At 42.5% G+C, this 15,396-nt stretch overlaps 1 protein-coding gene across 1 annotated transcript in view; it reads left to right on the plus strand.

Moving 5' to 3' along the window:
- Positions 1-15,396, plus strand: part of ARIH1 (ariadne RBR E3 ubiquitin protein ligase 1) — a 58,564-nt gene that overhangs the window by 25,553 nt on the left and 17,615 nt on the right. Inside the window, exons 4-5 of the mRNA XM_081839006.1 lie at positions 11,461-11,553; positions 12,415-12,470. Coding sequence (XP_081695132.1) covers positions 11,461-11,553; positions 12,415-12,470 — 149 coding nt within the window. The remainder of the gene's footprint in view (positions 1-11,460; positions 11,554-12,414; positions 12,471-15,396) is intronic.

Here is a 15,396-nt window from a genome sequence, read left to right on the forward strand (position 1 = left end):
TAGACTCAGGTTTTTTGCTGTTATGTTTACCCCTAGGTATTTTACTTTTTTAACCATAGTTAGTTCTGTTTCTCTCTGAAACCTTTCCGACTCTATATCTGTCAAATTTTTTCCCAACACTTTAGTTTTCTGTTTATTTAATTTAAATCCTGCCACCCGACCAAAATCCTGTATCAGTTGTAATACTCTTTTCGTACTAGATTCTGGCTCCTGCAGAGTCAAAACTAGGTCATCTGCAAAAGCTTTCAGTTTGTATTGTTTCGCTCCGACCTGAATCCCTTCCACCAACCGGTCCCCTCTGATCAAGTTCAAGAGCACCTCCAGAACCGAAATAAATAACAAAGGGGAAATCGGGCAGCCTTGTCGTGTTCCTTTTTCAATTTTGAACTCTTCTGTGACCACATTGTTAACTATTAGTTTAGCCTTTTGTTCTGAATATATTGCATCAATCCCATTCTCAAACCCCCGTCCCACTCCCATTTCATTCAAATTTCCCTTCATAAATTTCCAAGAGATATTGTCAAAGGCCTTCTCCGCGTCTATAAAAATTAACACTGCTTTTGTATTTATATCTGTTTGCAAAAGTTCCAAAACGTCAATAATGTTCCTAGTATTTGCAAACATATGTCTGCCTGGGAGAAAGCCTGCCTGGTCTTTATGGATTACTTCATTAAGAACTCTTTTAAATCTACTTGCCAAAATGTCTGCAAATATTTTGTAATCCACATTCAGAAGGGAGATGGGACGATAGTTTTTAAGTTGTGTCTTTTCAGCTTCAGATTTTGGTATCAATGTGATAAAAGCTTCCTTCCACGATTCCGGCGCCTTCTTCCCTTCCATAATTTCATTACAGACCTCCATCAATGGTTGGATCAAATAGTCTTTTAATGTCTTATAATACTTGGAGGTCAGACCGTCTGGCCCTGGAGATTTGCCCAATTGCATGTTCTGGATAGCTTGTTCAATCTCTTGCTGTGTTATTTTGTTGTTCAGGATTAATCTGTTTTTTTGTGACAACTTTGTTAGTCCATTTCTTTCCAAAAATTGTTTAATCTCAACCTCATCTTGCGGCCCTTGAGTGTATAATTTTTTTAAGTATCTCTGGAAGCACTTTCTAATTTCCATGGGGTTCTGGATATTTCTTCCTTCAATTTCTAGGTTTGTAACTGTATTTAGTTTCTGTCTCTTCTTCAACTGCCAGGCTAGCAGTTTCCCACATTTGTTTGCCGATTCAAAAGTTTTTTGTTTCATTAATTTAATCTTCCATTCTATTTCTTGGTTTATCAATTTGGAATATTGAGCTTGATACAGTTTAATTTCTCTCAGAATCGGCTGTGACTTCGGATTTGATCTTAATTTCTTCTCCAATTCTTTGATTTTCTGCAAAATCTTATCCTTCCTTTCATTTTGTGTTCTTTTCTTTACAGTGTTCTGTTGTATCAAGAACCCCCTCATCACAGCTTTGCTTGCGTCCCAGATAGTTCTTTTTTCCACCGTAGTGTTCATATTTATTTCAAAATAATCCTTCAGAGTTTTTTGGGCCTTCTTGACAATCTCCTGATCTCTAAACAAGCTATCATTCATCTTCCATCTAAAGGAGCCAGTTGGCAAAAGTGTCATATCCATCTTCAGCGCATTATGGTCGGAGCAGGTCTTTGGGCAGATTTCCACTTTTCTGACCTTGGGTGCCAGACCTCTAGATATCCATATTTGGTCGATTCTTGTCCAAGTCAGTTGGGCTTCAGAGAAGAATGTTCCCTCTCTTCCCAGGGGGTTCTTAGTTCTCCAAATGTCAATCCAGTCCATATTGTCAGCCATTTCAAAAAAGGTCTTTGGCAGTCTGCCGTCTTTTGTAACATTTTGATTTTGTGACTTATCCATGTTTGTCGATACGACCCCATTCATATCTCCCATCATAATGATGTTGTTGTAGTCCAGATAGTCCAGCATAGTCTCATGCAACTTCTTGTAAAATTCCGATTTCCCGTCATTTGGTGCATAAATTCCTAATATCAAAATCTTTTCTCCTTGATGTTGTATCTCAATTCCTAATATTCTTCCATGTTCGTCTTTAAATAAGAATTTAGGTGACAGGCTCTCTTTTGTATATATCACCACTCCTCGCTTCTTTACTCTGTCCGAAGATATAAATTCTTGACCAAGTCTTTTGTTTATTAACACCTTTCTATGGAGCCTAGTCACATGTGTTTCTTGTAAGCAGATAATATCCAATTGTTCTTTTTTTAATATATGAAAAATTTTCCTCCTTTTTTCCGGGATGTTGCAGCCATTAATGTTCCAGCTCAAAAGTTGCAGAGACATCCTGAATAAATCTGGTTATTTTTCAAGGGGTGGTATCTTATTCAGAGGATCTTCAGGATCCAAGGGTGCAGGTACCTCTGGTGTTTCAGGCCCTGGAAGTTGGTCAATTCCTTTGTGAAGGTCCTCTCCGTATACGTTCAGAAATTTATCTCTATCTTCCGATGTTCTGATTTTGATCTTCTTCCCTCTAAAAGTAAAAGATAGTCCTTGAGGAAATTCCCACCTAAAGATGATTGAGTTCTTCCTTAGTAGCCTTGTCAACTCCAAATAGTTAGATCTAAGATCTAGCAGTTGTTTAGGAATATCCTTGTAAATCTCAATTCTTTTGTCCAAAATGTCCAGTGATTTTCCGTAGTGTAGGCCCAAAATCTTATCCCTTTCCTCCTTTGACCTCAGTATTATCAAACAGTCTCTGGGCTTCTCTTTCTTTAGAAGTCTTCCGAGCCTAAAAGCCGAAACAATTTTAAAGTCCTTTTCCTCTAAACTCCAAAATTTGGAAAATTCTTTAGTCAAAAACTCAGCTAGGTTGCCTTCTTCCACTTCTGGTATTGCTCTTATCCTTAAATTGCTCTCCCTGTTCCGCAGTTCAAGCATGGACAAATAGGTCTGATGTTCACCTACTTGTTTGCAGAGTGGTCTTACCTCTTGTTCTAAATTTTCAAGTTTTTGGCTGGTATCTTCAGCCAATTTCCGATTTTCCCCTGCAGCCTCCTTCAATTCTGCGATCGCTTGAGTATTCTGTGCAACTTGTCCAGATAATTTATTTAAACATTCTGTGTTCTGCTCAATTTTATATGTTTGCTCATCGGCTTTCTTGTCCAAAGATTCTACTTTCTTATCCAAAGATTCTAATTTTTCAAAAATTTTCTCTAAAATAGCAGTGCTTGCCCCTGAGGCCATATCTTCCAGTTGTAATTCCTCAGTTTCTCCCTCCCCTGCCCGAGGCAGAGAAACAGCTTCCACCTCAGAAGGCAAAGTAGGCACAGATGATCTACGTGCCTGTGAGGCTGCGGTTAAAGTTGTCAAAGTTGTTTGTTTAGTTCTTCCTCTCCTTCTTGTACCACTCATTCCAAAGTTATCTAAAAGTCAAGGTCAAGCTGAGTTGTTCCCATGAGAAAGCCACGGCCCAGATGGTAGCAGTCAGCAGAGGGCCGGGAAAAGGAAAGTAAAATAAAAGTCACTGTTATAAGTCCCAAATCCTCTAGGGGGAGTTTAAAATATTTCAGGAAGGAGATCAATTTCAATTAAAATAAAGTCAGATTTCTAAGTCCAGGAACCCTCAATAAAAAGATTTTTCAGCAGAGTTGGAGTTTAGAACAGCAACAGTGTTTCTGAAGATGCAAGCTGGTAATCCAAATGCCTTAAAGTAGCAAGTTCAAACTCTCTCAGATTGTTTCAAAGTTCAGATTCAAAGTATCCAAACTGCAAACTGCAAGCTGACAGCTCAGATTCTCAGGCAGCTCCAGCGCCTGGGGTTTTTAGTTAGAATGTAGCTCCAAAGGGAGAAAGATATCCCCGTGTGATTAAAATTCATAAAAGTCCAACACATAAAGTTATTGTTCCACTTAGAATAAAGTTCAATGGGTGCTCAGATCAAATAGTTTAAAAGATCTCTCTTTGCCTCCACTCCTCCAGCTCTTTGCGTTCAAGTTCAATGGGAGCGGAAGACGGACTTCCTGTTTTTCGTCACTCCGCTTTCAGCCAAATTTGATATTTTAAAGTCCCAAATTGCATACAGTCAGTTGTTTACTCACGGGTTGTTGTTTTCAAAGCATAAATTTCAGGAAGAAAGGTCAGCGCTCACTGGCAACGGCTACGCGGCTTCACTCCGCCGATTGCGGAACGACCCACAGCGCCGCAGCCTCCTCCGCGATCCGGAGCCCCTTACGGGGTTCCTTCAACGTTTCGGTGGCCGCTGCTGGCGCCCGCCGGGTCCCAGGACCGCAGGCTTCTGCTGCCTGCGGTTTTCCGTTTTGGGTCTCCGCTGCCGTAGCGGACGACCCTTCTCGAGCGGAGCTTCCCTTCCCCGTTAGGAAAGGGCAGCCATTACCCTTCGCGCCGCCTCCGGAAGTCCCATTTTATCATCTCAATAACCTCTTGATAACATTGTTCTTCTTAGAATTTCATGCAGTCTTTTAACTTTGCTTCTGTTTTATGGGATATCTATCCAAGTACTTCTGACTTCATGTAATTTAATTTTATAACAAGTTCTAATGCCAGTCAGCAAGTAATAAAAATTGAGTTTCCTAAGTAAAATGCAGTATCTTCATGTGCTGTCTTGCATTCATTTTTTTTTTTATTGTGTATCCTTTTGGTTCTTATATCATTTGTTTGGATCATTGTGCAAGTTAAACCATAATTGTATATATGAATGCTGTCCAACTTCAAGGCAGAGTCTCAAATGCTTATATACTTGCAGTTGATACTGAGTTACTCCTTCAGCTGGCATACAGTGCACCACAATGTTCCAAAGCATTTGGATCCTACTTGGATGGGTGTTGCTTAAGGGGTGTTCCCCATGGAGCCTTCAATGTAGGGTTCTGCAAGGTTCAATTTTATCCCCTATGTCAGTGGTTTTCAACCTTTTTGAGTCCATGGCTCCCTTTGAGTCCACCAGCCACTTACACAGGGGTTCCGTTACAGGACACACATAAGTGGGGTCTTCTCCCATTCTGCCCTCCCTCTTTTTGGCATGTCTGTAAGTGGGAGCACGTGTCGGTGGGAACCCAAGCAATGCCGCTGCTTTGCAGGGCCAAGCTGACGCACTCCACGTGGCAACCCTAGCCTGCCTTTCCTGAAATTAGAGTGTACATTGGGTTGGGGAGAGCGCAAAACAATATTAAGATCAGAAGTATTTCCTTATTGTGGGGAAGGAAACCGAGAAACACAGCACAGGACACACATGCATACATGGCTCTTTCCTGCAACATTCTCCCTGTCCCCATAAAACTTGGTGACTGTTAAGGAGGTGTGGGTTGCCTGCAGGGAGAGGTAGAGAAGAAGAATGAGGAGGAATGTTGAGGGTAGAAGGAGAGAGAAACACAGAAGACGCTCCTCACTTTCAGGGTTATGTTTAAATCCCTCCTTATAGGACACACACACACACACACACACACACACACACACACCATTGAGCTACTTTGCTGTTTTCTTACATTTCTCAAGTGTAAAACTAAGGAACTGTTAGTTACTGAAGCTGGGGAGAATTTTTCTTTGGGGGGGGGAGATTTAAGTCATGTAAAAGTGTTTCCCCACTTTTTTGCCACTGTTTTATTTCGGGAAGATAATGGGCTGCAGGTTAAAGTTGCCAGTTCCCCGAATGTTCCTCAGGGAGAAAAAGAGAGAGAATATGCAGGAAGATATGGGCTGCAAGTTAATTAAAGGGTGCCCCCCAGGGCTACCCTGAATGTTCCTCAAGCGATCCCAGGGTGCCTCAGCACACTGGTTGAAAACCAGTGCCCTATGCTGTTTAACATCTACATTAAACCACTGAGAGGGGTTATCCAGAGGTTTGGAGTATGTTGTCGGCAATATGCTGATGGCACAGAATTCTACTTCTCTGTATCTGCAGGTGAGGCAGTGCTTGTGTTGGACTGTTGTCTTGCTTCGGTAGTAGACTGGATGAGAGCCAACAAACGAGCTCAGTCCAGATAAGATTGAGGCATTGTTAGTGTGTGGTTCCTTAGTGTGTGGCTGCCTGCTCTTCATGAGGTTACACTGCCTATGAAGGAGTTGGGTATGCAGCTTGGATCCTTGGCTGTTGCTTGAGGCTCAGGTGGCCTCAGTGGCATGGAGTGCCTTCCATCAGCTTGGGCTGGTGGTCCCCATGTACCTCTATCTGGACAGAGCCAGCCTAGAGCCTCTCTATGCTCTAGTATCATTATATCAATGTGTTATACATAGGGCTGCCTCTGAAGATGGTTCAGAAACTTCAGCTGGTGAAGAATTCAGCAGCCAGGTTGCTCACTGGGACAAGACTGTTTGAGCATATTACACCGATCCTGGTCCGACTGCACTGGCTGCCAGTTAGTTTCCAGGCACAATTCAAAGTGCTTATTTTGACCTATAAAGCCTTAAATGGCTTAGGACTGCACAAGGACCACCTCTCCCCATATGAGCCTACCCTGGACCCTGAGATTATCATCTGATGATCTTTGTGTGCCTCTTCCATGAGAGGTTTGTAGTGTGGCAACACAAGAATGGGCATTTTCTGCAGTGGCTCCCCATTTGTGGAATTATGTGTATAACTGAAACCCAGTGAAAAACCCTGCAAAACACCCCACCCCCTTTCTGCTTTTTTAGGGATGGTTCAGTGATGTCTTTATGAACACGTATTAAGTAGGGGGCTGCCTATAAACCAAAGTTCTCAAAATTAATTTCTTTCTAAAATTATTTCCCTTTGTATATTTAGTAAACTGTTGTACAAAGGGATCCTTATTTTTTTTTGTTCTAATCTGTTTTGGTCCATGGTGCATCATCCTGTTGTATAGCACTTCCAAATATCCGTTATCCTCCCCTAGCACATGTTTTTTATAATAGTTTGTCATCTTTAAAAAAAAAATTCAACCTGATATTCTTATGTCCCAAGAGGAGTTAAGCACAATTAATGTTGGCAGATGGATGAACAATGGATTTAGGCCCAACTAATCTTTGTGGGATTTTAATTCTTATCACTGACTAGCTACCTTTCGTTAGCAATGTTTTTAAAAAGTGTAGAATAATGAATTAATCTTGAAGAAAATGTGAGGTGATGTTGGGGTTTTGCCAGTGGTAATACCAAAATACATATCCTTCTCTTGAAGTAGATGAAAATGTATAATTAAACATTAGAGATTCTGTTTTTCCTCTCATTAATTCCAAATTGAATTTCCCCCTTGTCTGTCTTTGCTCGCTCCCCAGTGTCTTGTGACCAGGCCATTGGTGCACAGAGACCTCTGAGTAATGCCATATATGCAGGGGTTAGAAAGAGTTCAGTGGAGCTGTTTGCATAGGATGATGCAGCTTTATGAATATTGCTGTGAGCGCAGATCTCTGCTTGTGAAACAGCAAAATTAGATGGAAGAATACTGATGCTAGAGTCAAAGTTTGGGACTTATAAAGAAGCAGAGCAGGTATTTCCCACAGGTAATTGAAAGTGACTAGCGACTATAGCAATAAAAAAATGGCCTTCCTGAATCAGCCCAAAGCCCATCTAGTTCAGTGTTCTGTTTTGAACAAAGGCTAGGTCTTTAGAGGCAGGCACATAGCGTAGTGTGGTGCTGTGGGTTAAACCACAGAGCCTAGGGCTTGCTGATCAGAAGGCCAGCGGTTCAAATCCCTGCGATGAGGTGAGCTCCCGTTGCTTGGTCCCTGCTCCTGCCAACCTAGCAGTTTGAAAGCATGCAGTGCAAGCAGATAAATAGGTACCGCTCTGGCGGTAAGGTAAATGGCTATTCCATGCGCTGCTCTGGTACAGCAGAAGTGGCTTAGTCATGACCAGGAAGCTGTGCGCTGGCTCCCTCAGCCAGTACAGCGAGGTGAGCGCTGCAACCCCAGAGTCGTCTGCGACTGGACCGAACGGTCAGGGGTCCCTTTACCTTTTACATAGCATAGTGTGTCTTGACGGGGACTGCCTTCTCATGGCAGCAGCTGACAGGGCCTGTGTGTGTGGTGGCATTGATCAGGCCCCGGGCCATGTCCTGATATTTTTCAGCCCCACCATGTTAATTATGTTATCCCCACCCATGACATACATATATTGAGGCAGAACTGGTATAATTAATATGGAGGTACTTCCAGCAACCCCTGAGGCTTGAGAGAAGAATCTTGTTGTCTGGGTAGCCCAGGACTTCCTTACACACAGCCCAGGCTTGTGCCCCAGAGAGGAGGCGCACTCCATTGTCTCTTGAGACAGACAGGTGCCAACAACTACAACAACCAGAGTTCACACGTATGACAGTTGGCTCCACTGGGCAGGAACACTGACTGCAGGGCTGCATGTCGCAGGGACTGGGTGGTAGTAGCCCAGCGGCAGCACTGATTGGAACTTTTATGTTGCTACCAGGGAGGGCAAGCATGTGCTCTCATATACCGAGTCTGAATGTGCAGAGTCCAGGAAGCAGAACTTTAAACTTGGCTATAGAAATACTTACGCACTTCATTCCACAGCAGAAGGCAGCACAAAACTTGAACTCAAAACAACGCAGACGAATAAGCTTGGGGTGAGATACCAGAGCTCTTACAGATTTTACTGGGTTTGGTTGAGCCTTCGCTCTTAACTGCCCACTTGCTGCACTGCATTAAACACGTGCCTCTCAGATCTCCTGGTGAGGGTGAACAAAATAGGAGAGGTGCTATATAAATAGCTGGCAACAAATATTTCTGAGTGGGGGAGCTTCTCATGCCGTTGCTTTTGTCAGCAGCTAGTTACTAGACCAGGCTTTCTTGCCGTTTCCTTTCCTTGAAGTCTGTTGACTAGTCCATAAACGTGATTTAAGTTCAACAAGTTAAGAGGAAGCCCTGAAGAGAAGGCAACAGTGGAGGTTTAACACCATGCATTTAATATCCCTTGGCTTAGCACATTTAGATAGAGGGAATTTATGAGATATATTTGTATTGCCAGTTGTTGTCCTCAGATTTGAAATTTTTGCAGTAAAGTAGCCTAAATTTCATGTGAAGCTAGACTTGAAAAAAGCCCTGGGGTTGTTGGTGGTGCTGGGAACCATCACTTCTTGTCACAAATAGTATGTATGTTTAATAGCTGCATTGTATACTTTAGCTTCCTGCTTCGTCCTGGACAGTAAAAGGCAAAATTTTCCCTACCCCCACTCCAGTGCTGGGATGCAGATGGGTACAAATGCAGCTGTTTAAGGAGTGGGCGGGGATCTGTCCAGCCACCCGTACCTCAGTGCTGGAGTGGAGAAGGTTACAAATGCTGACTGTGTTTGTGCCTACCTGGTGTGTGTGTGTGTGTGTGTGTGTGTGTGTGTGTGTGAGAGAGAGAGAGAGAGAGAGAGAGAGAGAGAGAGAGAGAGAGAGATGTGTGCTTGTGCCAAGGGTGGGGAAATAAAGGCACATGTTTTGGGGGTTTTTTTTGGGGGGGGGAAGCTTTTTGTGTATGCCCACTAAAGGTTAGGCAAGTTCTAATACAACTCAGGCTGAAAGAGTTTCCCTACCCTGGTAGACTACATTTATTACACGTAGGGAATGTCTTTTTGCAAGTGTAGAGGATTCATTGAAAATGATTAATGAAATGCTGTCAACAAGCCTGCACTCACATCTTTCAGCTTTCAACCCTTCGGGCTACTATACCTGGAAAACTGGGCTAAATTCTCCTCCTCCTCCTCCTCCTCCTCCTCCTCCTCCTCCTCTTCTTCTTCTTCTTCTTCTTCTTCTTCTTCTCTCTTTCTCTGTGTGTGTGTGTTGGTGTGGGGACTGGAAGTACTGGGATGTGCAGAAATTAGTTGAGACATGGGAACAGCAGAGGGGAGGGGGCAGTAGAGCGGAGAAGGCAGTGATTATAACTCTCACAGGTTAACTGCCATTCATGAACTCTGCATGTGGATGGGAGCAGGCTTTTTGCCCATGCCTCTCTGATTATGTATTTCCTCTGTGTCTATGCATTGAGTGGAAAATATGCAAAGTGTACATGTTCCACATGATCCAGGACCTCTGCATGGAATGCAGAATTTGGCAGGGTTGGGCTTGGCAGGGCATGTGATACGGAAGGGGGCAGTAGTCACAGCCACCCCAGCACAAAAACTATATGTGTGGAGGTTAATCTGAAGATTTAAGTCAAATTGGAGGTTTTGAGAACCAGTGTGATGAAAATAATCATTCAATAGTGCATTAAATGATGCACAAGAGGCCAATGTTGCTTCTAGCTCTCTCATGTTACAAATCTCATGGTTACAACTTTCTGCCTCCACCTTTATCTTTGATATATCACATAGAAATGGCCCTCCAAGCCCCTCTGAACTCTCCCCAGGCCACACCCCCTTACTGTCCCTGCTTCACATCTTCCTTGAGAGACTTTGCCTGACTGCATTGTGTCCTTGAACTCCAATAATTCCTCTTTCTTCCCTTGATGGAGGATAGACGGGTTTGTGAGTTTGAACACTAGGCTAATTTCTATGCAAAGGTAACAAAAGGATTGATTGCTCTGCTCAGTTTTGCCTCTGGCCACATCCATCGCTCTCATGTGACACCTCCCCCCCAAAGGTTGCTCAGAAAAAAATATGACCCATTGCCTAAAAATGGTTCCCTAGCATTGATTCCGATGATGCCTTGGCCAGAGAACTCCATAGTGCACAGAGTACTATTTGGACATCTGGCATTATTATAAAAAATGCTTTGGGAAGAAGCCCTGAGTAAAAATCCATACATGCTGCCTTGCGGGACACCTTCAGAAGAAAAGGCTAAGGAATAAACCCTACACACATCTGGAATGTAGTCCCTAAGATGGTTGGATAGTGCCTAGTACGCCTCCTTCTGACAGCTTCTGCAGCCAAGTTGGTGCCAAATGTATTGCTCTGCTTTCCTATGGACCACAGTGAGGCTGAGAGCATGGTCTTGTCGTCTGGGCAGCCCAGGATGCCTAAGTTTGTGCCTCAGAGAGGAGGCGCATTCCATTGTCTCAAGACAGACACATGACATCAACAACAATTACTGTAACGTGTTTATGATCATGTATTCTGGTTTTCTTTCTCCTGCGCTTCTGATTTGTGATTTATTTATTTATTACATTATGAGAATGAAGAGTGGGGATATCTACTTTTTATGTGCTATTTGAACTCTGAAACAAAGGGACTAACTGCACCATAAGATTTCCTGGTTAAAGCAGGTGAGTGCAGTTAGGTCAGTTAATACTTGAAAGAAGCTCTAAAGTAACTGCTATAGCAGTAATGATAACTAACAGCCTTCCCCCAACCCAGTGCCCCTCAGATTATTCAGGACTACTCCTATCAGCCTCAGTCTCTAGGTTGTTGAAAGTTGTAGTCCAACACAATCTAGAGGACACCAGGTTGGGAAGGGCTGCTCTAAAGGGAAGATGTTGACATTTTGCAAGATGATGATTCTTTCAGGAAAAACTGCATACAGCTAATCTTTCAGCAGTGGGAAAAGAGTACACAGTACACATAACATTCTCTCTTTTTGCAGTACTTCACCGGTTTGGAGTGTGGACATAAGTTTTGTATGCAGTGCTGGAGTGAATATTTAACTACCAAAATAATGGAGGAAGGCATGGGACAGGTAAAACTTTTTTCCATTATGTTTTGATGTCGGAGAAGGAATTGTTTGATCAAGGGTCCGCAACTTTGCTCGCCATTTCAAGTGTCTAGGAGGTGTGGCGAGCCTTAGGGTTTGCCCCAACCATGAAGCTGGAGGTGGGCTTGCCCCTCTAGTTATACTGCACCTGGCCAGTTTCCTTCCTGTCCCACCTCCCCTGCTCACAGGTTGAGAGGAAGCCTGAGGATTGTTGTGCTTCAGACGCGCAGTGCTTAAGTGACAAACTCCTAACACTCACTCCAGCTCTGTGCTGAAGGGGTGAGAGCTTGCTGGCTTGACTTTCTTCTTTCAAGGCATTCCATTGCATTAGAAGCACCTCGGAGCCCTGGCTCCAGCTGCGAACCGAAGAGGGAAACTGGCTCTTGTTATCAAGCTATGCTTCCATGCAGTGCAAATCCAAAAATGATCCTTCACCTGCCTTCCCAGCTCTAAGCTTGGAGCAGGGAATTGTCCCTCACTCTGTGCTGCGTTTTGGAGGTTCAGTGCAAGTTCAGGGATAAGACACCCACCTGCTTTTTCAAATCTCCCCAGTCAAAAACCAGTCTCTTGGCAACCACAGACCTGCTTGACAACCAGAATTTGTGGACTCTTTGTTTAGGTTTTGCCTTGGGAGGGTGTTTAAAACAATCACCTGGGAGGTTTGTTTTATATTACAGCTGATGAGTACAGTTAAACTTGGAGCTTAAGCCCTTGGCTGGCCAACCTCTTGTAACCTGTGTTGTGTTTTAGAAGTGCTGCTGAGTGTACACAGTTCTTAGAGATTCTTCACTGCCATTCAAACTAAATCAGATGTTCTTTCTGACTCCTGTTTCCCCCCCTCACCAGACAATTTCATGCCCTGCTCATGGCTGTGATATCTTGGTTGATGACAATACAGTTATGTAAGTATTATAGTTGATACATGACTTCAGTAATACCCTCCCTTCCTGTGTTGAGCGCTAAAACAGATCGGTTAAGGATTGACTGGCTCAAAGCTGTGTTTTATCGAAATATAATGGGTCAGTCTTATATGATCATCCATGGACATCTTTGGATGCCTTGGGAGAAGTGAGCCTCCTCTCTAGTCTCCATAATGGAAACCAAAGAATGCTTCTGCTTTGCCATCAACTTCACCTTTTTGCTTGCAGTATGTTTTGCTTGCAGGAGCTTTTTGACAAAGTCATAAAATGACTGTTGCTGACGTTTTCCATTGGCTGATTTCACAGACTTAAAGTAAGAGACCTCTGAACTGCAGTTAGGTCATCTAATAAATTTAAGTTCATGATCTCACAGCCTTACATTAGATGGTTTAGTCAACCTTGTGTAATCCTTTCCAGGAATAAAATCCTGAGTTTGGCCTTATTCACCCCTCATTCTTTGTAGATTGCTTTTAGTGTTAAATTATTGTTGTGGTCCTTTTTCTACTCTTTCCATTTTAAGTTGGGACTTGTATAAATATGGAAAGTAGGTATAACTGTACTTATTTCATCATGTGAAGCCCATGTAAAAGGTTCTGTTTGTTTTCATAGAGCCTAAAATAATCTGACTAAAACACTATTAAACTAGATTTATCTTGTAATACAACATCAGTTGCAAGGGAGTACTTTTGAGACTGTCCTCAAAAAGCATAAAACAAAAAGGAACATGTTTTTAGGTATCCTACCTTTTCTTCCACATACACAAATTACATATATTTTTAATGAGAACTGTTCAGAGTGGAATACTGTGCCAGCAGTAAATGTTAGGTCATTGTGTATCGGATCTTTTTCTCTGTCTGACATCCCCATAGTTTTAAATGTTGTGTTCCATTCATTGTCCAAGCATCTCAGAGGTTCACAGGTGGTCTCCAGGTAAGGTATCTGTCAGACCTAGGTTTGTTTTGGTTCACAGAGACTTATACCCCCAATCTCTTGTAGTTGTAATTTGTTTTTATGTTTGTTATTTATTTAAAAGCATTTCTAAATCACTTTTTTAAAAGGAAAGAAAAGCCCTGTTATACAGAAATACAATATAGAAACAATAAAAACTGAAATTCAGTTAATAGGGTTCAATCTCATAGTTTCAGTCAAAAAAACACATCTTTACAAAACACATTAGAAGCAACTGGTGGATGATGCTTCAGGTATGGCGCACTTTGACAGAGGGAGATTGCTTTAAAATCTTCAAGGCATCAAATCAGTGCACTTCTCGTGATGAGAACAATGGAGTTATAGGGTGGTGTTCAGCTTTACTCAGAATAGACTCATTGAAATTAATGATATGACTAAGTTGAATTCATTAATTTCAGTGGTGAAACTTAATTGAATACCATGCATATTCCAAACCATCTGGAAGGCACCAGGTTAGCAAAGGCTGATCTGTACCCTTTAAAAATGTGTGCTTCCCCAAGTACAGGTTGAAACATTTGTTATGCTGCCTAGCAGCCAACACTTTATATCCAGTGCCAGCCAATGAATAAACAAGAAGGTAAACAGCGGACACCATATGCCCCAGGTACATAATGGCCTTCTGCAGCTTTCCTTGACCCCCCCCCCCCAAAAAAAAGAGATTGTATGTGACCAGCTAATACATTTGTTTTCCTTAGAGTTCACTGATTGAGTGTTTAATATGCTAATGGAAATCCCTAGATTATAGTGCACATCTCTCTATTCATGGCCATCTGTATGAAAGGATGTCTTCTTTCTAAAGTTTCTTGTCCTATATATCTTTTTAGACAATTGTTACATATAATTTGATCCAGTAGTGCAAAGTGGAAGAGCATCTAGTCTAGTGTACAAAAGTTGGAAATTAGTATTGTGGGTTTTAGTATGCCAGTGCTCTGGAATATGCCTTAGCATGTGTGGTTTAGCTGGCTTGCCTCCTTGTTCTTCAGACAAGGAGCACAGGGAGAGGAGAGGCAGGAGACAGTAACTCTAAGGTCACCTTAATGCAGTGGTTTTGAAACTTGAATTTTATGGGGATACCCATGTTTCTTCAGAAACGTATTGGGTGTATCTAATTGAGAAGATGAGTAATGCAGGATAAACTACCCAGAAAGGCTGCTTGCGCACAGTTACCAAAATTCCCCTGCAATGTGGCTACAGGAAGGGATTTGTGTCTCAGTGTGTGTTTGTTTTTTTTCTCTCTCTCTCTTTCTCTCTTTCTCTCTCTCTGTTACACTCAGTTCATATGGGACAGGATTGAGGCCCAGTAGACCTCTGCAAAAACTTTGTGCACCCCTGAACATGTCCCCCAAATCCTCTTCAGTTAAGGTGGATTTCTCAACATGGAAAGTATTTCCTGTAGGTAGAAAGCTTGAAATGGGACAAATCTTTACTCAGTAACGAACAGTGTAATATTAAAAGAATGAAAGTATGCTCTTGGTTTGTACACATAAAGCGCCTTCGGGGGCCATGGAAGTTCTAGTTTCTTTAAGCAGCCCATACGAGGCTAGGTAACATAACAATAACACATTGAAGCAGTCCTCATTTTAAAGAGTTTCAGTAGAGCTGGCATCTGCAGCCCATTAAATGTTACAGAAGTAATGCTTCAGATGAACCTTTTCAGATATATCTGCAAGACTCCTCCCTCTTATCACCAGGCACCAGCCATTATATCAGGCTGCAGCAGAGGAGGGGGTGAGAAGCGATGCTGAGCCACTCTCATTAGTGTAGCTGAGAGACTGGCAACATCTGGTGCCACCTCTGCTTAATCTGTTTCTACTCCAGCTCATCATTAGAAGAATTTGTAATCAAGAACCTGTACATGAATTTGCTTATTTATTCTTCCTTCCCAGTCCATTTGACTTTTATATTATGTCTTTTTAGACTGTAAGCCTGAGGGCAGGGA

The sequence above is a fragment of the Podarcis erhardii genome (genome assembly GCF_964252035.2).
Source record: "Podarcis erhardii genome assembly, chromosome: 14".
Classification (NCBI taxonomy): domain Eukaryota; kingdom Metazoa; phylum Chordata; class Lepidosauria; order Squamata; family Lacertidae; genus Podarcis; species Podarcis erhardii.